At 37.3% G+C, this 24,859-nt stretch overlaps 1 protein-coding gene across 1 annotated transcript in view; it reads left to right on the forward strand.

The window, feature by feature from the left end:
* Positions 1–437: 437 nt before the first annotated feature.
* The window catches only part of Gemin5 (gem nuclear organelle associated protein 5), a gene marked incomplete at its 5' end in the record, with an annotated part of 33,208 nt that continues 8,786 nt past the window's right edge, over positions 438–24,859 (forward strand). Inside the window, 15 exon segments of the mRNA XM_046446379.1 lie at positions 438–523; positions 2,089–2,171; positions 3,087–3,223; positions 5,044–5,117; positions 5,826–6,007; positions 8,609–8,748; positions 9,749–9,920; positions 11,603–11,830; positions 13,612–13,725; positions 14,117–14,239; positions 15,783–15,878; positions 16,693–16,830; positions 18,788–18,935; positions 22,087–22,206; positions 22,718–22,928. Of these exon segments, the coding sequence (XP_046302335.1) occupies positions 438–523; positions 2,089–2,171; positions 3,087–3,223; positions 5,044–5,117; positions 5,826–6,007; positions 8,609–8,748; positions 9,749–9,920; positions 11,603–11,830; positions 13,612–13,725; positions 14,117–14,239; positions 15,783–15,878; positions 16,693–16,830; positions 18,788–18,935; positions 22,087–22,206; positions 22,718–22,928 (2,052 nt within the window).

Genomic DNA, 24,859 nt, shown 5'->3' on the forward strand with positions numbered 1-24,859 from the left:
TATTAATTATTAATTAAACTGTATTTTCTAAATTGTTTTAGAATCTTTTTCTTCTTTTTATAGTGCCAGGGATAGGTTTCTATGCATGCTAAGCAAGCATTCTATCACTGAGCTGAATTCCCAGCCCCTATTCTAGAATCTTTTACCCTAGTCTACAATATGTCATGTTTTTTCTATCATAAGTATTTAAGTTTATTCACAAAAATGTCTGAAAAGAAAGATAACAAAATTGGCAATTAATTTTTGTTTTGCATGGTGAAATTACAGATGACTTTCACTTTGCTATTAATCCATCTTTTTTTTTTCTTTTAAACAATGAAAATTAAAAGAAATCAACAACAAGAAAGTCTCCCACTTGAATGCTTAGATGCTTAAGATTCCCATAACAGTGTGTCCCCTTTCTCATATATTTTCATTTGGAAACTCTTTTCTTGTAGCTGTGCTGGCACCCAAACAAGGAAGGTTGCTTAGCATTTGGAACTGATGATGGAAAAGTGGGATTGTATGACACCTACTCCAGCAAGTAAGCAATACTTGATTCTTGTTTGGCCAATTCACCAAAATGTCAGTGATGGATTTAATTTGAGTTTATACACGTAATGTACAAAAAATTCTAACTTGAAGAATGAGGTTCAGAACTCAGAATCTTATTTTTTTAATTTTTTTCAGGTGATATGATTCAGCCCATCTGATCTGGGGGAACCACTAACATAAATCATTTGCTTTTATTTTTACAAAAGTTTTCGTGCAGACATGAAAGTTGAAAGACAAGTAGAACATCTGTGCCTTATCTCAATTTTTAGCCATACCATGTATCTGTGTGTCTCTGTATTTATCTCATCTAAAACATGAAACAAAGTTTCAAACATAAAATTGTGATATTCCCCCTTCTCAAGAAACAAGGTCGCAGGTATCATGACACTCCTCTGCAGGATTTTTGGTTTTGATTTTTTTTTTTTTTTTTTTTTTTTTTTTTTTTTTTTTACCAGGGATTGAACCTAGGGGTGCTTGACAGTGTCTCACTGAGTTTCTTAGGGTCTCATTAAGTTGGTGAGGCTGGCTTTGAACTCTCGATCCTCCTGCCTCAGCCTCCTGAGCCACTAAGGATTACAGGCGTGTGAGGCAAGAAAGACCTCTACCACCAAGCTACAGCCCCAGCCCCTAGATAAATAGATTACTCCATATCTTGTACTTGTCTAGTTATTCCCTTATGGTGATTTCTAACTCATTTATGTATTCCTATCATCCCTATTACATTTGCTATCAACTGCAAGTCATAGCTAAGCAACCTTATCCATTTACAGTAGTCATTAGTCATAGGTGACTAGTCAGCACCAGAAAAGTGCTAAGTCCAAGTTGAGATGTGCTATAAGTGTAAAATATATTGAAGTATTAGTATTAGAAAAGAATACAAAATATCTCAAAAATATTTTAGTTTTAAATTACCTTTTAGCCTGGTACAGCGGCATACACCTGTAATCCCAGCAACTCAGGAGGCCAAGGCAGAAGGATTGCAAGTTCAAGCCAGCCTCAGCAACATAACAAGGCCTTAAGCAACTTAGTGAAACTCTGTCTCAAAGTAAAAAACAGGCTGGGGATGTAGCTCAGTGGTTAAGAGCCCCTGGGTTCAATCCCCAGTCCAAAAAAGAAAGAAAGCAGGAGATACGAGAAAAAGCATACCAAACTTGCCAGATGTATGGGAGTAATATTTTTTTTTTTTAATATTTACTTTTTAGTTGTAGTTGGGCACAATACCTTCATTTAATTCATTTATATGTGATGCTCAGGATCGAACCCAGGGCCTCGTGTGTGCTAGGCAAGTGCTATGGGAGTAACATTTTTATCTGGGTGAAATATGTTTAGGGCTTAATCATTTTGGTTATAATGGGATATTATTATGTTGTATGTTATTTAAATGTTTGCTTTTTTTATAGTTGAATATTTGGAGAAGAGTAATGCTCAATAGTTTTTCTATAATACAGCAACTAAATTTATAAATAGGGACTTTTGAGAAAAATATGGTGTATTTTTTACTGTGCCTTTTAGTTTAAATCTTTATTTGTTCTCCACCTCTCCTTACCCGCAAAGACCTCCCCAGATTTCTAGCACATATCATAAGAAGACTGTGTACACGTTAGCTTGGGGACCACCCGTACCCCCAATGTCACTTGGTAAGTGTCTGAGCCATTCTTAACAAATATAATTTCTTTTCTTCAATTTAATTCTAGGATATGAAAGTAAGAAAGAGTCATAAATGTTCTAGTGCAGTGACTGCTTGGTTGTCTGCTAGTCCTAGGGGTCCATGAAAGCAATAGTGGCAGGTTACAAATTAGATTTGCAGAAGAAAACATTTACCTATAAGCTTCTCCAGACTGCCCCCACAACTCTTAAGCATTACTGTCTTTAAACTGAACTTTTTCATTTTATGTAGTTTTCTCATGCTGGATCGTGGCCTTTGAGTACTACTTTTCACCCCTTTCCCACTTCTAGCCCCTCAGTCTTGTCTTTCCCATAAGTGATGGGTCTTTCATAATATCTTTTTGAGTGTATTCAACGAAAGTCTTTGATACACTTTCCTTAACTACAATGAAACAACTGTAAATTTCCATAGTAATCGCCTTACTGTGGAGAGGATAAATAGTATCATCAGAACTCAAGCAGCATTGGAATTATATTCTGTTCATCCAACAAGAGGATTACTATAATACTTAGAAAATCACTCCTTTGAAGATACCTCCTTATAGCTAGTCCTGGGAAATCCTGTAGCTTCATGTATTTAAATGCCCAAAGTAAAGTACTTATTTCTAGAAGAAAATGTGAATTCTCTAAAGCTTTGAATGTTAGAAGAATGTTTCAAGTGAATGTGTTCCATCATAGAATTTAACATAGAATTAGTATACCTTTTTACTTCTCCCAATAACTCTTCAGATGGAAAGAACAGTAACTTTATTCTCATGTATTAGAATGCTTCAAATGCATAATTCTTTTTAATTCTTAATTCTCATAGTAGGGCATGGTCAAATCTGTAATAACAAATAGTTAAACTGGTGAAGTTCAAGACTGATAAGCTTTCTTATCTCATGTAGGAGGAGAAGGAGACAGACCTTCCCTCACTTTATACAGCTGTGGAGGGGAAGGAATTGTCCTACAGCATAACCCTTGGAAGTTGAGTGGGGAGGCCTTTGACATCAACAAACTCATCAGGGACACCAATTCATTCAAAGTGAGTTATCGTGATCTGGAGTTTCCTGTTGGATTCCTCTGGTTTTTCCATCTTGCATACTAAATGCCATTCTTAGAGGCGGCTTGTCAAGTCAGACATTGCAGATACCGTGAAGCAGGCTATAAGTGAACTTAGGTTCTAATATATATCTTAAGAGTCTTTATCCTTGAATCCCCCCCCCCCCCCCCGCCCAAAAAAAAAGTGTCTCAATTGCAATAGTGATTTATGATTTTCAGATCTCTTTTTTTTTGGCGGGGAGGTATTGGTGATTGAATTCAGGGGTACTTGACCACTAATCTACATCCTCAGCCCCATTTTGTATTTTATTTAGCGATAGAATCTCACTGAGTTGCTAAGCACCTCTCTCTTGCTGAGGTTGGCTTTGAACTCATGATCCTCCTGACTCAGCCTTGTGAGCCGCTGGGAATACAGGTGTGCTCCACTTGATTTTCAGATCTTGACAATAAACATCCTTTTTATGCCAACCACTTCAACCAAAATGATACTGTGGCAAAAATGGCCCTGTCATATGGTTTCTAAATGCGGCTACAGATTTTTTTTTTTTCTCAAGACTGAATTGGAATTTTGTCTTTAAAGGAAATAATTTCAGAATTACAAAAGCTGCAAAAAAAAAATACAATTTTCTTGTTTCCTTTACCTAGATTCCAATATTTAATCACTTTTGCTTTAACTTCCTATTAATGCATGTGTATGCCAGAAATGTCTTTTAAAGTCTAACGATAAGGGCTGGGGTTGTGGCTCAGCAGTAGAGTGCTCGTCTAGCACGTGTGAGGCCCTGGGTTCAACCTCAGCACCACATAAAAATAAATAAACAAAATAAAGGTGTTGTGTACAACTAAAAAATAAATATTTAAAAAAAAAAAAGTCTAACCATAAGATTTCCTTACCCTTTCAAATGAGTATTTTTTTTTAATATTTATTTTTTAGTTTTAGGTGGACACAATATATTTTATTTTTATGTGGTTCTGAGGATTTAACCCAGTACCTCACGCATGCCAGGCAAGCGCTGTACCTCTGAGCCACAACCCCAGCCCTTCAAATGAGTATTCTTTTTAATCACTGCTCAATATTTTTGTATGTCCAGAATAAAAATATCACTTAATCATAAATTAATTATATTTAATTATATTCCTTCATTGTCTAAAGTGTTATCTATACATTAACCTTCAATAATGAAAAGAAATTACTGTTCTGACAAGTTTTTAGTTTAGTGGCAATTGGTTATATGCATCAAAAGTTTATACAAGGAGTCTGAACTGAAAATAGAAATTTTGAATCCCTTCACATAAATGATAGATGAAAAACTTCTGGGTGTGTGTGAGATAGGATTAAAAAGAAAAATAAAACTAAGAAAAGAAGAGGACCCAAGATGTCTTAGGGACCTATAAAATATAAAGGTGGCGAGGGTGGGAATTCTGGAAAACTGAAAGGATAAGAAGAAAACAAGAAAAGCTTTTGTTAAGGACCAAGAAACCTTCTGGGAAGACTAGTGGGCACATTTCATTCTTCCCTGTGGGACAAAAGTTGCTTCAGTTAATTTTATTTCACAAGGTTAAACATTGTAGATGTTTAGTTGTTACTGGTCTCTCTGTCCCATTTTGGAAGTCATAATAAGAATTTTTGTTCTTTGTAATTCTTGAACTAATTAAGAAGACTGTTTAGGAGAATGGCTGTTGTATAATTAGAACATGTTTTAACTCTGGGGACTCCCCCCCACACCATCCTGTCATCACTGATTTATAAGATGTGTGGAGAAAAGAACAGTGTTTATAGTCAGGATTGGTTTGTTTTGCTTCTAGTACAAATTGCCTGTACACACAGAGATCAGCTGGAAAGCAGATGGCAAAATCATGGCTCTTGGCAATGAAGATGGGTATGTATTTGTTTTCTTAAAAAAGAAATAACTTTGCAGTAGTATGTATTTTGAATCACAAGCTGGCTGATGCCATCTGTAATGTTAATGAGGGAAGCCACGTTGTAATTCATATTCTGATTTATCATTGATATCTTTAACTGATCCAGGAGCTCTCTGCATCTTTGAGAACAACAGAATTATTTAGATTAATTTTAGTTCAAAGATAGCATTTGCCTATAGTATGTTTAGGCTATTTTATGCCTCACAAATGGTCATCTCCTTCATTAAACTGCCTTCATTACACTCCATTTTTAAGAAATAATACTAACTTGGGTGCGGTGGCACATGCCTGTAATCCCAGCATCTCTTTAATAATAATAAGCAGAAATCCTTTGTAGATCTCACTCCTTCCATTGTTAGTCACAATGACATACATAGTCCAAGTTCATACAACGGTCATTAATTCTTTTAGCTTCCCACCACCATGTATTATTTATTAATGCCTAACAAATACAACTTTCCAGACAGTGTTAGAATTTTTAAATGCTGAATATGCTTATTTCATAAAGCAACCTTTTATATCTGGTTCTCCATGAGAGAATGGCCTTTACGGTGAGTATTATCTCATTCTATTTCACCTTTCCTAGACTGGTGGATAAGGGAGCTATTTGTTTGCACTGCACTGTAATTTGATTATCCCTCTTGTCTTGGTGTTTCTTATTCCAGATCAATAGAAATATTTCAGGTTCCCAACTTAAGACTGATCTGCACCATCCAACAGCATCACAAGCTTGTGAATACCATTTCCTGGCATCACGATCATGGCAGCCAGCCTGAGCTGAGCTATCTGATGGCCTCTGGCTCCAACAATGCCGTCATTTATGTGCACAATCTGAGAACTGTCCTAGGTAACTTTGGTTTCTTCCATACTTGGGGGGGTTATATTGCTCATTCACCTACTTTCCATTCTGTTCTTTGTATGTTTTTACTTTATTTTTGGCTTTTTTTTTTTTCCTTTCAAAAACACTGTATTCATCTTACTCTAAAAGTCTTACAAACATGACAAAAATGTTAATTTAGAGAATGAAGAATACATACACGTATGTGTACGCATTATATGTTATTATATTTATATTGTGAATTTTCTTGTACAAATTCAAAACATGAAAATTTGGTATTAGCAAATATGTATTCATTCCATAATATGAATACACCAGAATTTATCCATTCACAATTGATTATCATTAAAATTATTTACATTTTTTCAGAAGTAATATTACTTCTGAAATCTTCAGGAGCATGACTAGTTTTCTTACATAAAATTTCTAAAAGTAGATGTGAAGAGATGTGGACATTAAAAACATGATTTTTGGGGGGGGGGTTGGGGTTGTGGCTCAGTGGCAGAGCACTGAGTTCTCAGCACCACATATAAATAAATAAAATAAAGGTCAATTGATAACTAAAAAGATATTTTAAAAAAAAACAGTTTTTTAAATAGTTAATGCTGAAATCTGTCCCAAAAGCTGCCAGTTTATACTCCCTTCAGCAGGGCTGCTGTGTTATATCCACCTTCGACACACAGCCCATTCCCATCTTTGATGACATCTAAAGCTCATAATCTTGTGAGATGGCTGTTGTTCTCCTCACTTCACTCATGTAGAATCTGAGGTCCAGTCCAAAGAGGTTAGCTAACTTCTTCCACAGCTAGTATACGACAGAGTCGAGACCCAAGCTTACAGCCTCATCCCAGAGTCTGCATGTGTTCTAGGAATACTATTCCTGCCTGGTAGTTTAACTTTTTCATGAGTGATTTACCTCTGAAGGAACCTTAAACAGCTTTGAGTCCCTTTCAGCACCTACTGATAACCACAGTTCAGAAGGTCAGAAGGGCTTTTGCTTTTCGTTGTTATTGTTTTATTTTGTTTTGTTTTTGCAGTATTGGCAATTAAACAAAACCCAGGAGCACCCTCACTGACTCACATATCCAGCCATTTTGAGACAGGATCTTGCTAAATTGACCAGTCTGGCCTTGAATTTGGGATCCTCCTGGCTCAGGTTCCCAAGTCACTGGGATTACAGGCATGAGCCACCACACCTAATGGATCTTTCTTTATTTTTTTCTTTTTAGTTATCTTTATTTATTTATCTTTAATTTATTTAATTTATTTGTCTTTACTTAATTTAATTTTATTTATTTATTTATATGTGGTGCTAAGAATCGAACCCAGTGCCTCACATATGCCAGACAAGTGGTCTGCCACTGAGCCACAACCCCAGCCCCAATGGACCTTTCTTTTTAATATCAGGGAAATGGGATTACATTTTCCCCCAATATATAGAAATTACCTATCACTAAACTGTTCATAGTGTTGCAGAGTGATTTCTTTCAGCAATAGTGAAAACAGTTGATTTTTAATTTCTGTTGAACTAATTTTTGTTTTCTGAAACAAAAAAAAATTTTTTTATTCTAACAGTCACTCTCCTGAATTAAAAGCAATGTGGGAAAAGTATTAAAGTTTAGACACATTAGGGTTGTAATAATACATAGTAGATACACTATAACTAATGAGCATTGTTAAAGAGCCAATCCTGTCCTTGTGATTATCCACTTTGGCAAAGGACATCAACTTATTTTTCATAGCAGCACAGATTTTTGTTTTTTAACTATTTATTTATTTATTCATTCATTCATTTTGGGTACCAGGAATTGAACTCAGGGACACTTACCACTGAGCTACATCCACAGCCCTATTTTGTATTTTATTAGAGACAGGGTCTCACTGAGTTGCTTAGGGCCTCATTCTTGCTGAGGCTGGCTTTGGACTTGTGACCCTCCTGTCTCAGCCTCCTGAGCTATTGGATTTATAGGAGTGCACCACCACACCCAGCTACCATCCTAGTTTTGATATTTTTATCTTCTTTTTTTTTAAAATAATTCAGTTTTTAAAGGAAGTTGCAATAAGAATGCAAAGACTTTCATCTACCTTTTGCCAGATTCATTTAGCATTTTTGCTATGTTTGATGAATACTAAACTTTTTTTTTTTTTCTTTTTGTGGTGCTGGGGATTAGAACCCAAGGCCTTGTGCATGTGAGGCAAGCAATCTACCATTTGAGCTATATCCCTAGCTCAAAACAGTTATTTTTTTACAAGTTCCTACAATTTGGTTTTATCTGGGATTTTCTCATAATTAGCTTGAGATTATATGTTTTTATCTAGAATACCGTACCATTAAGGATATGTACTTCATAGGATTACATCTAAAAGGCATTATTTTCATTGTGATGGCTTCTGGAAGGAAATAATAATAGCTAACACTTTTTGTGTTAAACCTGTATTTGCCCAGACCCTGTTAATAGGCCCATATACTTAGCCACTAACAGTATTATCTGCTAAAAATCAGATCTGACAGAATCTTGACTCTTGCATTAATAAGAGTTAACACCTTCATCTAGTCTGTTTTGTTATTGCTAGTAACAGTAGTAGTAACATCTTTCTCCTACCTTTTAGAGAGCAATCCTGAGGCTCCAGTGACCATTACAGAGCCCTACCGGACCCTCTCTGGACATACAGCCAAGATCACTAGTCTGGCATGGAGCCCACATCATGATGGAAGGCTGGTGTCTGCTTCCTATGATGGTACAGCCCAGGTACTGTTTTGTCCTGGCCACTTGGGCTCTCACTAATTTAAACTCTGTCCTCTTCCCCCTCCCCCTCCAGTTGTGAACATGTTTTCCATCTCCACTCTCACCCTCTACAGAAAGAGATTATCTGAACTCTAGAAGGCATTTTAGTTTTATCTGGACCCTTAGCAGGCCAAGCCGGGTGACATACCATGAATATGGTAGGATAAATTGATATGAAAAGTTCTCTTTCTTCAAACAGAAAAATGAAAATAAAGATGAGCTGCCAGGCCAGAGCTATGTTGAAGAAGTTTAGGTGTTAAAACCAGAATTGACCATAGCAGCTAGGGAACTAACATCTGTGATTGGTGTCTGTCTCAGTATTGAATTGTAATTCAGTTGTTTGCACAAACTGGGAGCCATGAAGACAGGCCTGCTTTCTATGAACTGGACACAAAGATAATTAAAGAAATAACAAAGCAGCTAATCATTTGTCCAAGGACTTGGGAACAAAAGAATTACCTATGGGAAATTATAACTCCAATTTCTAATGTAGGTATGGATTATTTTTTTCATGATGCCAGAAGCCCCAGACCAAATATTAGCAGATAGATCCAGTTTGGAACAGTGTGATCCATGGTGCATCAATAAAAGCCCATTCAGAATCTCCCTCTTAGGAATACCTAAACTCACTGGAGCATATAAGCCTCCCACGTGAAATAGTACTGTGAAATTGAACTCCTAAGAGAGAAATTACAAACCACATGAGGAAATAAAGAGCCCACAGGTTTTTGTTTTTGTTTTTTTGTTTTTTAATGTTTTTTAGTTGTTGATAGACCTTTATATACCTAGTTATATGCAGTGCTGAAAATCGAACCCAGTGCCTCACACATGCTAGGCAAGTGCTCTACCACTCAACCACAACTCAACCCCCCCCTACAGATTTTTTTAATTGAATAAATTATGCCCCCCCAAACAATAGAATAACCAGAAAATTTATTGTCATGTATATGACTTCTGGTTTCAGGTATGGGATACTCTCCGAGAAGAGCCTCTTTATAATTTCCGAGGACATCGAGGCCGACTGCTTTGTGTGGCATGGTCTCCTTTGGATCCGGATTGCATCTACTCAGGGGCAGATGACTTCTGTGTATACAAATGGCTAACTTCCATGCAAGTTCATTCCCGGCCTCCTCAAGGTCAGTCAGAACATGGAACCCATACAGTGCTTGCCTAATTCCCTCTCTCTCTTGCTCTCTTAATTGAGTTTATAAGAGACAAGCAAGGTAGACATTCATGCAGGGGGTCTGCAGCCCATACAAAGCAGGCAGGCTTTGGGGGCTGAGAACAACACCCTCAGACAGTAGCAAGTGTGCCTAGGGGTCAGATCTTGGTTGCTAAATATGAACCTAGAACCTTCCTTTATGCCAGAAAGGAAAGATGAACTCAAAGAATTAAGGAGACACATCAGAAGGACACAAAAGCCAGCTTGACCAAATTTGAGAGGATTTGTACTTGAAAATAAGTAAAAGGAAAATTCTACTCTGGCCATAAGCAACTGGAAAAATTAGAATATATTAAGCAACTAGAAATTTCCCCAAAGGAAATGAAATTATGTGTTCACATAAAGACTTGAAGAATGCTCATAGCAGCTTTATCTGTGGTTGCCAAAAACTAAAAACAGCTCAAATGCTGATCAGTAGATAAATGAGTAAATCGTGTAGTATCCCTGCAATGGAACTCCACTTGGTCATAAAAGAGAAAGTAACAGGCGAGATGCAGCTTAGTGGTAGAGCATGTGCTTAGCACGAGACCCAGAGTTCAGTCCCCAAATCAAAGAATAGAAAGGTACTGATAAACAACAAAATTAGTGAATCTCAAAAAAATTATGCTGAGCATAAGAAACTGAACACAGAAGACTACATACTATATAATTCTATTTATGAAGCTCTAGACAAGGCAAAACTAGAGTAATAGCAGGTCAGTGATAGCTTGGGGCGGGGATGCATTTCATGGTGGTGGGTTACACAATTATGATCTGTCACAATTTATCAAAGTATTAAAAATGTGGGTATTTTATTGTATTAAATCATTCCACAGTACAGGTGATTTTTTAAATAAGAATAAAAACTTAAAAAATGAGTAACACTAACAAATTATACTCTAATGAAGAAATTCATACTGATGTAAAAAAAAAAATCCATGGATGCTTAATAATAAACAGGAGATATTTTACTTTTTCGGTGGGTAACCTACAGTATGCCCTATTAATTTAAAGTGATTAAACCAAACAATGGAACAAATAAAAATTATATGCTACCTCATAGGTTGCCCTGAAATGAACACAGCTTCACTTCTGTATATTCCTGCTGAAAATGCATAACTGAATCTTTAAAAAACAGCAGGCAGACCCAAATTGAAGGGAAATTAACAAAATTACTCTCCTGTAATCTTCAAATTTCAAGTCATGAAAGTCAAAGAAAAGCTAAGCAACTCTTCCAGGTTGAAGGCATGGACGGTCCAATGCAGTGGGTGGTCCTGGTTCAGTTGCTTTTGCTATAAAGACATCCTTGGTGCAGTTGGCAAAAGTTGATTAATGAGTGTGGGGAGTAGATAGTGTAGCAGTGTTGATTTTCGGACCTCAGCGGCTGTGGCATGGTGATGTTGGAGAAAGTCTTTCTTGATGATTTAATGAAATCTCAAAAGGCTTGGTTAACATTGTGATAATAAGACTATAAAACTTCATTGGGAAGAAAAGAAAGTAAGGTGAGTAAGGCTGTCAGAGCAAAGAGTAATATAATGATGTACTGGAGATGACCATCCAGGGCACTTTTAACCATGAATGTGTAGTTCAGCCTGTGCTTTTTTGTGATTTTTGCAGGCAAAAAAAGTATTGAATTAGAGAAAAAACGGCTCTCTCAACCTAAGCCAAAGGCCAAAAAGAAGAAAAAGCCCACCTTCCGTGTGCCTGTAAAGCAAGAGTCATTTGACAGGAACGAAGAAGAGGGCATAAAGGAGAACTCAGGACCTGTTGAAAATGGAGTGTCAGACCAGGAAGGGGAGGAAGAAGCACAGGAGCCAGAGTCACCCTGTGGCCTTGCTTTAGTGGGTGTGTGCAGATACTGGATGCCACTAACTCTTAAGATTTTGTCATATCTAGGAAACTAAGCTGGATTCTTACTCGGTCTGAAATTTCTATCTCTGACTTGCCTTATTTCCCAACTACTTTCTTTCCTCATTTCCCAACTCCCTAGCAAGCAACCTTGGTTGCTTGGTGCAACCTTGGTGTCTTTGGTGCCTTTGAAAACTATTAGTTTCCTTCAAAGCTTTTAAAGTCTCTAAAATAAACATCTTTGATGAAGGAATAAAGGAAATAGAACCCTGTAGAGAATACCAGGAAAAGGTCTTAACAGTATGACGTTATTGGTCATATCTACTCAAAGAAGCCACTGTCCTTTAAAAATGTCTGACTATACAAGCCACTCCTCTCTGGGAACTTAGGAGTTCCCACCCATCCTCCCTGGAGCTCATTCCTGCCTTTCTGCCTTATCAGAGGGAAACTGAAGAACAGTTGTTAAGTTCTTCCATCCAGTTAAGTTATATGGCAGTTCTCAGATTTCTCACACACAAAAAAAATTCCATTACTAATTTTCAATAATGTATTCTAGTTCATGTTTGAAGAGAAGTAATTGTTAAGGATAAGTAAATTGTTGTGGATAAGTAAAGTGTTAACACTTTTATCCTTTTATATACAACCTTAAATATCGGATGCCTGTTACCAACTAAAAAATATGATTAAGTAGAAGACAGTATAAATAGAACTGATGATTTATGTTTAATTCTAAAACACTATTTTTGATGTGGCAGAATCAGTGCAACCAAAATATATAGTATAGAGGCATCCCTAACCTACTGTGTCCCAAAGAATGGCTGCTGGACCCGTAGTTTGGGTTAAAAAAAAAAGCTAAAAACATAATTTATATTTTAGGTTCATCAGAATGTCTTCATATCACCTAATGGCTATACAAAATGTTCTTTACTCCTATAGGTCAACAGGATTTTTTGGTTTTGTTTGTTTTGGTATCAGAGATTGAGCCTAGGGGTCCCAACCACTGAGCCACATCCCCAGCTCTTATTTTTTTTTTTTGAAACAGGATCTCATTGAGTTGCTTGGGGCCTTGCTAAATTGCCAATGCTGCCTTTCAACTTAGGATCCTCCTGCCTCAGCCTCTTGTGCCACTGGGATTAGAGGCTTGTGCCACCCTGTCCAGCAAGTTTTGTTTTGTTGTTGTTTTTGGTTTTTTGGTTTTTAAATATTTTTTTTTTGAATAGTTGGACATAATACTTTCATTTTATTTATTTTTATTTGGTGCTGAGGATCGAACCCAGGGCCTTGCACATGCTAGTCATAACCCCAGCCCTGGTTTTTTTGTGTGTTGGTTTTGTTTTTTTGTTTTGTTTGTTTGTTTTTTAAGGAAAAAAATATGTGTTTAGGATTATGGGTTGTGATTCTGTAACATGTATACTTAATATTCTCTAATAGTTAAGTTATTCCTTGTTTACATAATAAATGTTATTACTATTTAGTGACCTAAATATATGGAAAGCAACTTATCACCTGAGTTTGAGGATAATGTAGTTAAAGAGGCTAGAAGTCTTTTTCTTAGCCAAAAGTTCTGAATAATAAACGTACAGGATTTTGAAACAGCCAGTTGGTGAGGCTGAGGAGAGACCACCCATACATCCTTTCCAAAGCAGGTTTTGGTAATAGATAAAATTACATTACTAGGCCTAATAAAGCTCTTAATTAAATATATATATATATAAGTAAACTGAATTCTACATTATTCTTATCCCAAACATTTTTCCTGTTTTTCCCTTGTGGTGCAGTTTCTAGAGAACCAGTTATTAGTACTCCAGTTTCCTCAGGCTTTGAAAAGTCAAAAGGCACTATTAATAACAAAGTCACTTTACCGAAAAAGGAGCCACCTAAAGAGAAGCCAGGTCAGTATCTAATAATTGAAATACTTTGTTACATGCAACTGAGAACTCAAAAAAGTATTTGAGGTTGATTGGTTTGTTGAGGTTTTAAATATTTGTGGGTGTTCTGATTGTGTTTCCGTCGGGTTCATTCTTTTTAAACATTATTTTAGCACTTGATGAAACGTTTTGGAGTTGATAGTTGATACATTGCTTCATAAATGTTACCAAGGGCATTTTATACATGGTGTGCACATTGCACCCACGAATTAAATGTGAAAGTTTGTTTATAGGAGTAAGAACTTGTGTGTCCCGTAGTATCCCTCTAGCTAAGGTTGCAATCCCATAAGAGGTAATCATTCTGTTGTGTTTCTGATCTGCTCTTGAGACGGTCTGTACTTTGATTACATTTCAGAAGCCTTAATCAAAAAGAGAAAAGCTCGTTCCATGCTTCCTCTGAGCACAAGCCTGGACCATAGGTCCAAAGAAGAGCTTCATCATGACTGTTTGGTGCTAGCAACTGCAAAACACTGCAGAGGTACAGAAATACATTTCCTCGACCCATGTGTAGTCTTCTGGGAACTGGCATGTATCGGGTGCTTACTATTTGTTAAATTAATGAGCACAGATTCTAAAGTTGTTTTCTGTGTTTCTGCATTCTTTGGCATCCTTTGCACCCACTTTCACCCCCACACCCTGCTGTCAGACTCCCTGTTTAGTTCCTTTTAGATGTAGTGCTCTGCTTTAATTATTCTCATCTAGCTGCTACCAGCTATCTCTGTGCCCAAACCAGGATTTTGGCTTTAATATCTCAGCATAAGTCAACTCCTTCCACCATTTTCTCCGATTGAACAGTATCTTAGGTGCCATTTTTCCTTATTGGAAATACACTCATAATGTGGCAGTTCCTTTATTTTATTTTTGGTTTTTTTATTTTTGGAAAAATGAGAAATTACACCCCATTTGATTCAAATGTATGATATGTCAAGATCATTGTGTTGTCATGAGCAACTAATAAAAAAAAAAGCCCTCATTTAATGCCCATTATTTTGATATCTGAGCAACTTTATTTTTTTTTTATTTCAATTTGTTGAGTTGTAAGAGATGCACATGATAAAATGAGACTCTGATAGTATAAAAAGAAAGTAAATCTTCCCCCAAAACCCAATTCTCCTCTTTTCCTCCCTAGAGGCGACATTATCATCAGTTTCCTGTGTCTTGCCAGAGATATTTTATGCTCTTTTTTACTATACATAGCCTTTGGATCTTTGCAAAGATTTCCTTTATTTAATTAATGATATAGTTTTACATTGTTTCCCTTATTGAAAATCAGAGAATGAACCTTTACAGTAGGTCCCAGTGTATAGTTTTGTTTATTTTGGTACTAGGGATTGAATCCAGAGCTACTCTGCCACTGAGCTATACCCTCTACCCTTTCAATTTTTTATTTTGTGACAGGCTGGCCTTGAATTTGCCTTGAATCCTCTTACCTCAGCCTCCTGAATATAATAGGCGTGCACCACCACACCCAGCTGTATGGCAGTGAATACGAAGGACACTCTTTGCCTGTTAGTTTTTTTGGGGTTTTGGTTTTTGTTGTTTTTTGTTTTTTAATATTTATTTTTTTTAGTTCTCGGCGGACACAACATCTTTGTTTGTATGTGGTGCTGAGGATCGAACCCGGGCCGCACGCATGCCAGGCGAGCGCACTACCGCTTGAGCCACATCCCCAGCCCCTGCCTGTTAGTTTTGTTTTGCGTGCTTTTTATTTAGATGTAGCATTTAAATGTTGAATTTTAGGTTTCCTTAACATTTTTTCACCAAAAATTTTGTTCTGAGCAAACTACATTGTCTCTGGATTTTGCCCACCTGAGCTAAAAGTTTTAGATATATTTTCATATTTTGCTACCTTCACAATGAGCTAGGGTCCCTTTTGGAGTAAATTAAGGGCACAGATCTGCTTTGCTCACTGTCTTAAGTGGGTGTTTTGAAAAACATTCAGAAGTTATTGGATAGGAAACAGTAAACTATATGATGATTTCATCTGATTTTTTTTTCCTCTATTTATTTTGTATTAACAGAGCTAAATGAGGATGTGTCTGCTGATCTTGAGGAAAGATTTCACCTGGGGCTTTTCACAGATAGGGCTACCTTGTACAGAATGATTGAAACTGAAGGTGAGGCAAATCCAGTCAACGTAATCCCTTCCGTATTCATCCTTCCCTAACATTTATATGCACCTCTTTTTGTGATTGCTATTCTCTGTTATTGTCATTGTAAGCGCAAAATGACGGGTGCACACCTCAGCAGATTGAGAGAAGCCGTTTATTCATTCGAGGATTCAAGCACTCGGGCACTGTAGGGGCTCATTTCATGGAATCAACAGTGGTCTTTGGTTATAGGGAGGATTTGGGGTTTATAGGATACAATTAGGGTGGTTTCATCATTGGAACTTGTGGGCATGCCGGTTGGATAGTCAGGGGCTAGTTATTAAAAGATTAAAAGGCTGAAACTCATTGTTACTTAGAGAGATAGGAGCCCAGATTGTGAGGAATGGGTATTTTTGCCTCCTTCCTTCAATGCCTGTTGTAATTGGAAAAGGATTCCCAGGGACGTTAATGCTTGGCTAACTTCCCTCCCTCCTCCATTTGCTTCATTTTCCTTTGGGGGCTATTTTGTAAAAATATTATTTTCCATAACTCCATGCTTTTACATATTTGCAAATATGCCCCTGACTTGGATATTTGTATCCATCCCCTGCATTATCATAATGCCCTAAACATGTTCATTTTGGGTGAGAGGATGCACATGAAAATGGTTGAGTGGGCAACTCACCACCCTGGTTCCAGGACCCCTTAAAATCATTCTGGTAGGTGACTAATTCATAAGTGAGTGACTGTTTAATTTCCTCTTTCACTCTGCCTGTTTCTAGAAATCATCAAAGACAGATTTTCTGAAACATCTTTCAAATACTGTCTCTCTTCCATACAGGAAAAGGTCACTTGGAAAATGGCCACCCAGAATTATTTCACCAGCTTATGCTTTGGAAAGGAGATTTAAAGGGTGTTCTCCAAACAGCAGCAGAAAGAGGGGAGCTGACAGATAATCTTGTGGCTATGGCACCAGTAGGTATGTTCTTTCTGACAAAAGTACTATCATCTAATATATAACCACTAAAAATGGCTCACCAGGGCTGGGGTTGTGGCTCAGTGGTAGAGCGCTCACCTAGCATGCATGAGGCACTGGGTTCGATCCTCAGCACCACATAAACATAAAATAAAGATATTGTGTTCACCTAAAACTTAAGAATAATTTTTTTTTTTTAATGGCTCAATTCACTACAATACAGTAGGCTAATACCTCAACTCAGATCCCACAAAAGGGCAGGAAATTGACACATTAATGCCAAAAGCATAATTGGAGACACATTAGTCCATTCTGTGTGACTATAATAAAACACCTAAAGAAAAGGAGCTTATGTATTATGTAGCTCATAGGATAGAGGTTCAAAAGCATAATGCCAGTGTCTGTTCAGCTCTGGTGAGAACTTTCTGGTCAAAAGCATCATAGTGGTAGCACTGTAAGCAGAACAGAGGCAGACAGTAAGCCAGAGATCAGGGGAAGGTCAAGCGGCTTCTTGAGGATTTTTTGTTGCTTTTTTGGATTTTGTTTTTTCAGCGCACACATTGAAGATTAAACCCAGACTTTACACATATTAAATATACATACGAGCTATATCACCAGGTTTGCTCTTTCTCTAAGAACCGACTGTCATAGGAATCAGTCCATTCTATACAATCAACATCATTTCCAAGTGTGGTGCCCTCTTGACCTAATTATCATCCACTAGGCCCCCCTCTTAAAGGTTCTAACACCTCTTTCCACTGCCACAGTAGAGACCAAGCCTCTAGCACATGAACAGGTACAAAACACATCTAAACCATAGCCAGTGAAAACTTCTTGAAGGACAGTTTGACCATTAATTAAAATACACATAACCTTTGGCTCAGCAATTCTAATTATAGGAATTTAAGTATATTCAGATACACGAATGACTTTCATCAAAGTGATGTTTATAATAGCAGAGATTGCAAGAACCTCTGTGTCCATCAGCATCAGTAAGAGACTGATTACAACAGGTATATCCATACATTAAGTCTTTGTAGATACCAAAAGAATGAGGCAGCTGTATGCATTCTGTCATGGAATGGACATCCAAAATACAGACAGAAAAGAATCAGGGTATAGGTCCACAACAGAATATTGCAATATTCATTTGTATTTACACAGTAATGTAGTTACATATTCATAGACTGTTTCCTAAGTTTTGGTAATAGGTATTGCCTAAAGGGAAAGGAATTTGGGCAAGATATGATAGAAAAGTTCCAAGATAAAAAAGAAACCTTTTATGCCATCCTAGTTTTGTTTTATACTTTTTATCCAGTTATGCTATATATGTAGAGCAAGAAGTACACAAATCTTGAGTGTACAATAAATTTCACAAATTGAATGTACTCTCGTAAGCAGCACCCATATCAAGAAATATATCCTTACAACCAGGCATGATAGTTCATGCCTGTAATCCCAGCAACTCCAGAAGCTGAGGCAGGAGGATCGCAAGTTCAAGGCAAGCCTCAACAACTTAGGGAGACCCTGTCTTAAAAATGAAGTGTTGGGGATATAGCTTAGTGGTTGAGCCCCCCTGGGTTCAATCCTCAGTACCAAAAAAAAAAGAAAGAGAAAAAAGAAGAAAATATACCACTAGATAAACTCTGGAAGTTACCCCATGCTACCTTCCAGTTGCTCTTTCCCTTTACCCCAAAGGGGGTAACCACTTTCCGGAACTTAATACTTTTTTGTGTCTTTTGAATAATATAAGCAAAGGAACTATTTATGTTTTGAACATGGAAGTGAAAAGAGGCAAAAGCAACTGATCTGTAATGGCAGTTGAATCAACATCTGAATGTTCTGCTTAATGCATTATCTAGGGAAACAAAATTTTCAGCCCAAATGTACCTGCTCCCTCCTCCCCTTCCATAAACCTTTTTTTTTTTTTTTTTAAACCACTATCTTTCCTTTTTTTCAGCTGGCTACCATGTATGGCTATGGGCTGTGGAAGCCTTTGCCAAACAGTTGTGTTTCCAGGATCAGTATGTCAAAGCTGCCTCTCATCTGCTTTCTATTCACAAAGTGTATGAAGCTGTGGAGCTGCTCAAGTCAAACCACTTTTACAGGTTTGTATGGTCCTAGAATTTATCCAGTAGTTGTATATAATATAATCTAAACTTTAAAGCAATATAAAATGAAGAAACTACACAAAACAGGTAATAGATGAACAAGTTATTACAGTGGGAACTCCCTACTCCCTTTTGAAGCCCGCCTGTGAAACGAAACAGGATCTTTTGAGCCACTACAGAAGTTCTCCTGACACCCCCCCTTTTTTTTAAATAAAAATCTAACATTCCACATTTAGTTGAAATGCCTTTCCTCTATTCTATCCTAATTCCCTCTTCTCTAGAAGTAACAACATTCCTGAGAATGATACGAATCTTTCCCATATATATTGTTTCACTATACTACATATGTAATTACCAAAAACAATATGAGAAAAATAGTTCTTGTACATAGCATACAATTGGGTCTTGTTTTTTCCCAGTCTGATCACTGCCATTTAGTTGGAAGGTTAGACTATTTATATTTAATGTAAATATTGATGTGGTTGATTTAAATTTGCTGCCCTGCTATTTGTTTTCTATTTGTCCCATTCTTTTTTTTTTTCTTCTTTTCCAGTTTTCTTTTGGATGAACTGAGTGTTTTTAATTTCTAAGTATTTTTTTTAATTTATTTTTTAGTTGTAGTTGGACACCATACCTCCATTTTTTATTTATTTTTAATGCGGTGCTGAGGATTAAACCTAGGGTCCCATGCAAGGCAAGTGCTCTACCGCTGAGCTACGACTCCAGCCCCTTAATTTCTAATTTAAAACTGTAATACTGACTTACTAGCTGTATATTCTTTACTTTTTAGTGGTTCCTTTGGAGTTTGTATTGAGTATTTTTAATTTATCACAATTTATTTTCAAGTAATATTATACTATTTCATGTGTATCATTGTACTTCCTTCTTCCCATCCTGTCTGCTATTTTCATATGATATTTAATATGTTGTACATGTAATAACCCCTCATTACACTATGAATATTTTGCTTTAAACAATTCTTTACCTTTTAGTGATTTTTTAAGCATTTATATTTATCCATGTTTATTATTTCCTAACATTTTTCTTTCTTCTATGTAGATCCAAATTTCCATTTGCTATCAATGTCTTCACTTGAAGAACTTCCAACACTTTTTTATACTATGTTCTGCCAGCAACAAATTCTTTGTTTTTGTTGTTGTTGTTTGTTTGTCTTGTCACTGCTTCAGCAGTTCTATTTTCTCCTTTTTTGAATTGTTCTTTACTTGACTGCTAAATTTATTTCTCTCTTTGCAGGAACTGTGGGGTTTTGTTTTTTTTTTTTCTCTCATTTTAGGACTTTTCTCTCATTAATTTGCAGCAATCCGATATAATGTGCTTTGGTGAGATTTTCTTTTGCTTATCCTGGTTAGGTTTTGCTCTCTTCCTTCAGAGAGTGTTGAAGTTTGTTTTGGCAAGTTGAAGACATCTAGATTTTTTTCATGACATGGTCTAAGCTTTTTTAGGGCAGGATTAGAGAAATCCATAGCCCAGAAGTAGTTTAGCTCTTCTACCTTCTGAAGTCTTCACTGAATTGCCTTGTGTTATTCAGCAACTCACAAATCTGATGTCTCCAAGCTCTGAATGAGCTCTGGGATCGCTCAGCTTATGGTTCCCTAAATGTCCTTTGTTCATCCTTAAGGAATGTCCTACACATCATGGCTTTGTATTTAGCCAGAGACTAAACAGAATCCCATGCAGAATTTTGGCAGTCTTTCTCTGGACAGCTTCTTCCTTTCTAGTATCCTGTCCCTCAAATTCCATTTGTTCTGTTTCTCCTCAACTCTTGAGTCTGCTGAATCTCCACTAAGATTCCACTTAGAAAGTGCTTTAGATAGGAAGTCATTGTCACAATAGGGCTCACATTGTTCCTTTTCTCTTGGAGATGACAGCTTTGCACTGTTGAAAACAATTGTTTCGGGCTGGGGATGTGGCTCAAGTGGTAGCGCGCTTTGCCTGGCATGCGTGTGGCCTGGGTTCGATCCTCAAGCACCACATACAAACAAAGATATTGTGTCCGCTGAAAACTAAAAAATAAATATTAAAAAAAAAATTCTCTCTCTCTCTTTAAAAAAAAGAAAACAATTGTTTCATACAAATTCTACTCAGTGTTTAAAAAAAGTTTTATGGCAAGGGAGTAATTCTGGTCCCAATGCTCCATTACAACTATAGATAGAAGTCCTGCAATACTTCTTAAATATTTAATCTAAAACACTTTTATTCCAGCTATAACTTTATTTTGCCGCAACTCAGAATTTGTATGCCATTTGGAAAATATTAGTTTGCTGAGTTATACAGATCTTCCAAATGTTGACACAGTTCATTATAAAAATATTTTTTTTAATCACATTTCTCTGTAATCACCATCAATCTCATAAGAAAAGTCTTTATCTTTTGGGAAGCTATCAGGTTCCCAATGTTTTCTAAAATTTGAATCTTCACTAGCAAGCTTAGATTTTATCGTTGGCAATGGTTACTGTTGATTTCCCTACAGTGATAAGCTTGCTTTGTTCATTTTTAAGAAAACATCTTTCAGATACCCAACTCTAAATAACACTGATCTGTTAGGGGTTTTTTTTTTTGTTTTTTAAAGAAATGGGGTGCCATGAAGAAAGCAACTTGTTCAACTTGCAGTTCAGGTTTTTATTAGAGACAGTCATTCTTTGGAATACAGCAAAGAACATAAAATGTTCTTCCCATTTTGTCACATAAATTTTAAAATGTTGGCTTGAGGGGTTTAGTAAAATTAGTAATGTTTAATTAGTATCACTTTCTTGATTCCTGATCACATGACACCAGTTTATCCACCATAACTTTTCACAATCAGTGCAAATGTTAGCACACTTTTTAAGAGGCATATAACCTCTTTGCATTATTATGAAAATAGTTTTGACCTCATGAACCCTCAAAAGGGCCTTGAACCCCTAAGGAATCCATAGACCATTCTGTAAGAACTTCTGGCTTGATGAAGATTGAACAAAATCATGTGTTTTTAACTTGCCAGTGTTATGGAGGAGTTCCGTTTTTTACAGGAAGTTGGAACATTACAGACAACATAAAAGGGACAGTTTATTCTTCCCTGCAGTCCCTCCTGGGACTTCCTAGAAAGAAACCTTTTGGTGTTGGCTAAAGTATCTCTTCTTGCCTTTAGGGAAGCTATTGCAGTTGCCAAGGCTCGGTTGCGCCCAGAGGACCCAGTCCTGAAGGACCTGTACCTCACCTGGGGAACCATCCTAGAAAGAGATGGGCATTATGCCATAGCAGCCAAATGGTAAGCTCGAGGGAAGCATGGGTGACCCAGGAACAGCCTCCACCAGCAAGAGCAGGACAAAATTAAAGTACAAGTCTAGAAGTGGAAGCAAAGTAGCTAGAAAATGTTTAAAAATGTGTATTAAACCCAACTTCACAGGATTTAGAAGGATCTGACTGTTTGGTATTATATAAGTCATCATAACATCTGAAAACCTCAATAGCAGGCCCAGAGATTCTGCCATTTTCTAGTGATGTTTTATACCTTTCCCAATAAGGAGAATGGAGAGAATGACCCTTCTGTTTGGATTCAGATTGGCTCTCATCCAGGTTCCCTATATTCTTAACTCAAGCTACTGTCTGTCACACACCATGCTGAGTTACACTGGCCTGAGCCTTCACAAAAACAACCAGACGCAGTGGCACCTGAGGCCATAGCAAAGTGGACAGAAAGAAGTAATGCTACCCTCGGCGGGGCAGGGATAGGTGCTCTAATGACAATGCCCTGTTTGGGTTTTGCCTTCACATTACAGCTATTTAGGAGCCACTTCCCCTTATGATGCTGCCAAAGTTTTGGCGAAAAAAGGGGATGCAGCATCACTTAAAACAGCGGCGGAGCTGGCTGCGATCGTAGGAGAGGATGAGTTGTCTGCTTCTCTGGCTCTCAGATGTGCCCAAGAGCTGCTTCTAGCCAAGAATTGGGTGGGAGCCCAGGAAGCCTTGCAGCTACATGAAAGCCTACAGGTCAGTCTTATTTTCTCCTGGGATTTAAGAGGGATGAGTCCCAAATCCTTTTCTAGTCAAATCCAAGTGAATAACCCCAATTGCACAAACTATTAATTTTATCCTTAGAAGTGTCTAGCAAGCCCTGGCCATTTTATCCCACTGAAGTACCATGTCTTCTCAGTTACTGTACTTACAAGAGGTAATGTAGACATTCACAGTAATTCCCTTTGCTCATCAGTTTATACAAAACATCTGTGAAACTGGGCACAGTGGCACATACCTGTAATCCCAGTATTTTGGGAGGCTGAGACAGGAGAATCATGAGTTCAAAGCCAGCTTCAGCAATGGCGAGGCGCCAAGCAACTCAGTGAGACCCTGTCTCTAAATAAAATACAACATAGGGCTGGGGATGTGGCTCAGTGGTCGAGTGCCCCTGAGTTCAATCCCCGGTACCCAAAAAAAAAAATCTGTGAATAGCCTTTAGGCCCCAGCCTCTAGATTATAGTCTAGTGTTTCTGCATTGATGTAATCAGCAGGGTCATCCTGGAAGGGAGAGCATGGTTGGCCTCCAACAAAAATCATGGTGCTCTTCCTGTAACACCTCTCGTCAGCTGTAGGCTATAAAAAAATTATAAAAATATGTAGGGAAATAGAAGTGTTTTATTTCTTAAATGCTTATTTGTCCCTATGTAGCTAAAAATTAGTAATTTGATAGAAGATGTAGTTCAGTGGTGGAGCACTTCCTAGTGTGCCTGAAGGCCTGGGTTTGATCCTCAGCAATAAAAAATAATGATGAGTAACTTACCAATGTCTTTTTTAACACATCAAAACTGAGATGACATTTAAAGCATTGGCACTCTTCACCCAGTTTCCAAAGAATATACACATTTGGTCCCTTTTAGATATCTGCTTGTCAGATACTAATGAAGTTGTTTTTAGTGTTGATTTTCTATTTCTTTGTTTTTGGGTTTGTTTTGTTTTGATTTGATTTATACCGGCGATTGAACTCAAGCACTCAACCACTAAGCCACATCCCCAGCCCTGTGTTGTATTTATTTAGAGACAGGGTCTCACTGAGTTGCTTAGTTCCTCATTGTTGCTGAGGCTGGCTTTGAACTCAAACTCCTCCTGCCTCAGCCTCTGGAGCTGCTGGGATTACAGACATGCACCACCACACCCAGCCAGTAAAAAGTTTTTTAAATTCCTCTTCCCTAGCAATAGTAAATAGGCTTAAGACAGTTCCTAGCTGAGTATTTAAAGCCCAAAGAAAATGCTACATGGGGAGTAGCTTTCAGAAAGAGCAAATAAAAAATGGATGCACAAATGGTATATCTTAAAGAGTGCCACTGAGTTTATTTTTTATAAAATGACCAAAATCTGAAGAGACTTTAATTTACAGAAAAAAAAAAAGTCAGAACAGTTATTTCACATTTCTTTTTTTCCTTTGACACAGTATCAAAGAACAAAGGAGAAAAAAAAAAAAACGTATCAGCTGTACTAAATATTCTGAAGAGTGCATTTTGACTGTATGGTCTTTGCTTTTGTTCTGTATCAGATGATTCCCTTATAAACCTCCTTGGAGATGGTCCGTGCTCCATGCCCCTCCCTCAGATCTGCAAAGCTTTTCTGTCCCAATACTTTCAGCCTTTATGCATTACTTCTGTATTCTTCATTCTGGGGCTTGGGAAGGTAGAAGGAACCTGATAAGCCCAGCCCATCTTTTCTCAAACTGGGCCACAAGTTTTAGGTGGCTGGCCTTATATGTGGCTTAAATTATAGTAAAAGATACTATAGTTGAGGATTTGTTATAAAAATGGTTTCTTGGGCTCCAAGGACCAAAGGATGGAATTCCCCCAAAAGGCCCCTGGAAAATATCCATTAGACTCTGCCTCTTTTTTCCCACTCATATATCACTTGACTTGAACAGGCAGTTCACAGTGATGGGCCTT

Source organism: Marmota monax, unplaced genomic scaffold, assembly GCF_021218885.2.
Source record: "Marmota monax isolate L192 unplaced genomic scaffold, Marmota_monax_Labrador192_F-V1.1 WCK01_AAM20220418_F8-fsc00188, whole genome shotgun sequence".
Taxonomy (NCBI): Eukaryota; Metazoa; Chordata; class Mammalia; order Rodentia; family Sciuridae; genus Marmota; species Marmota monax.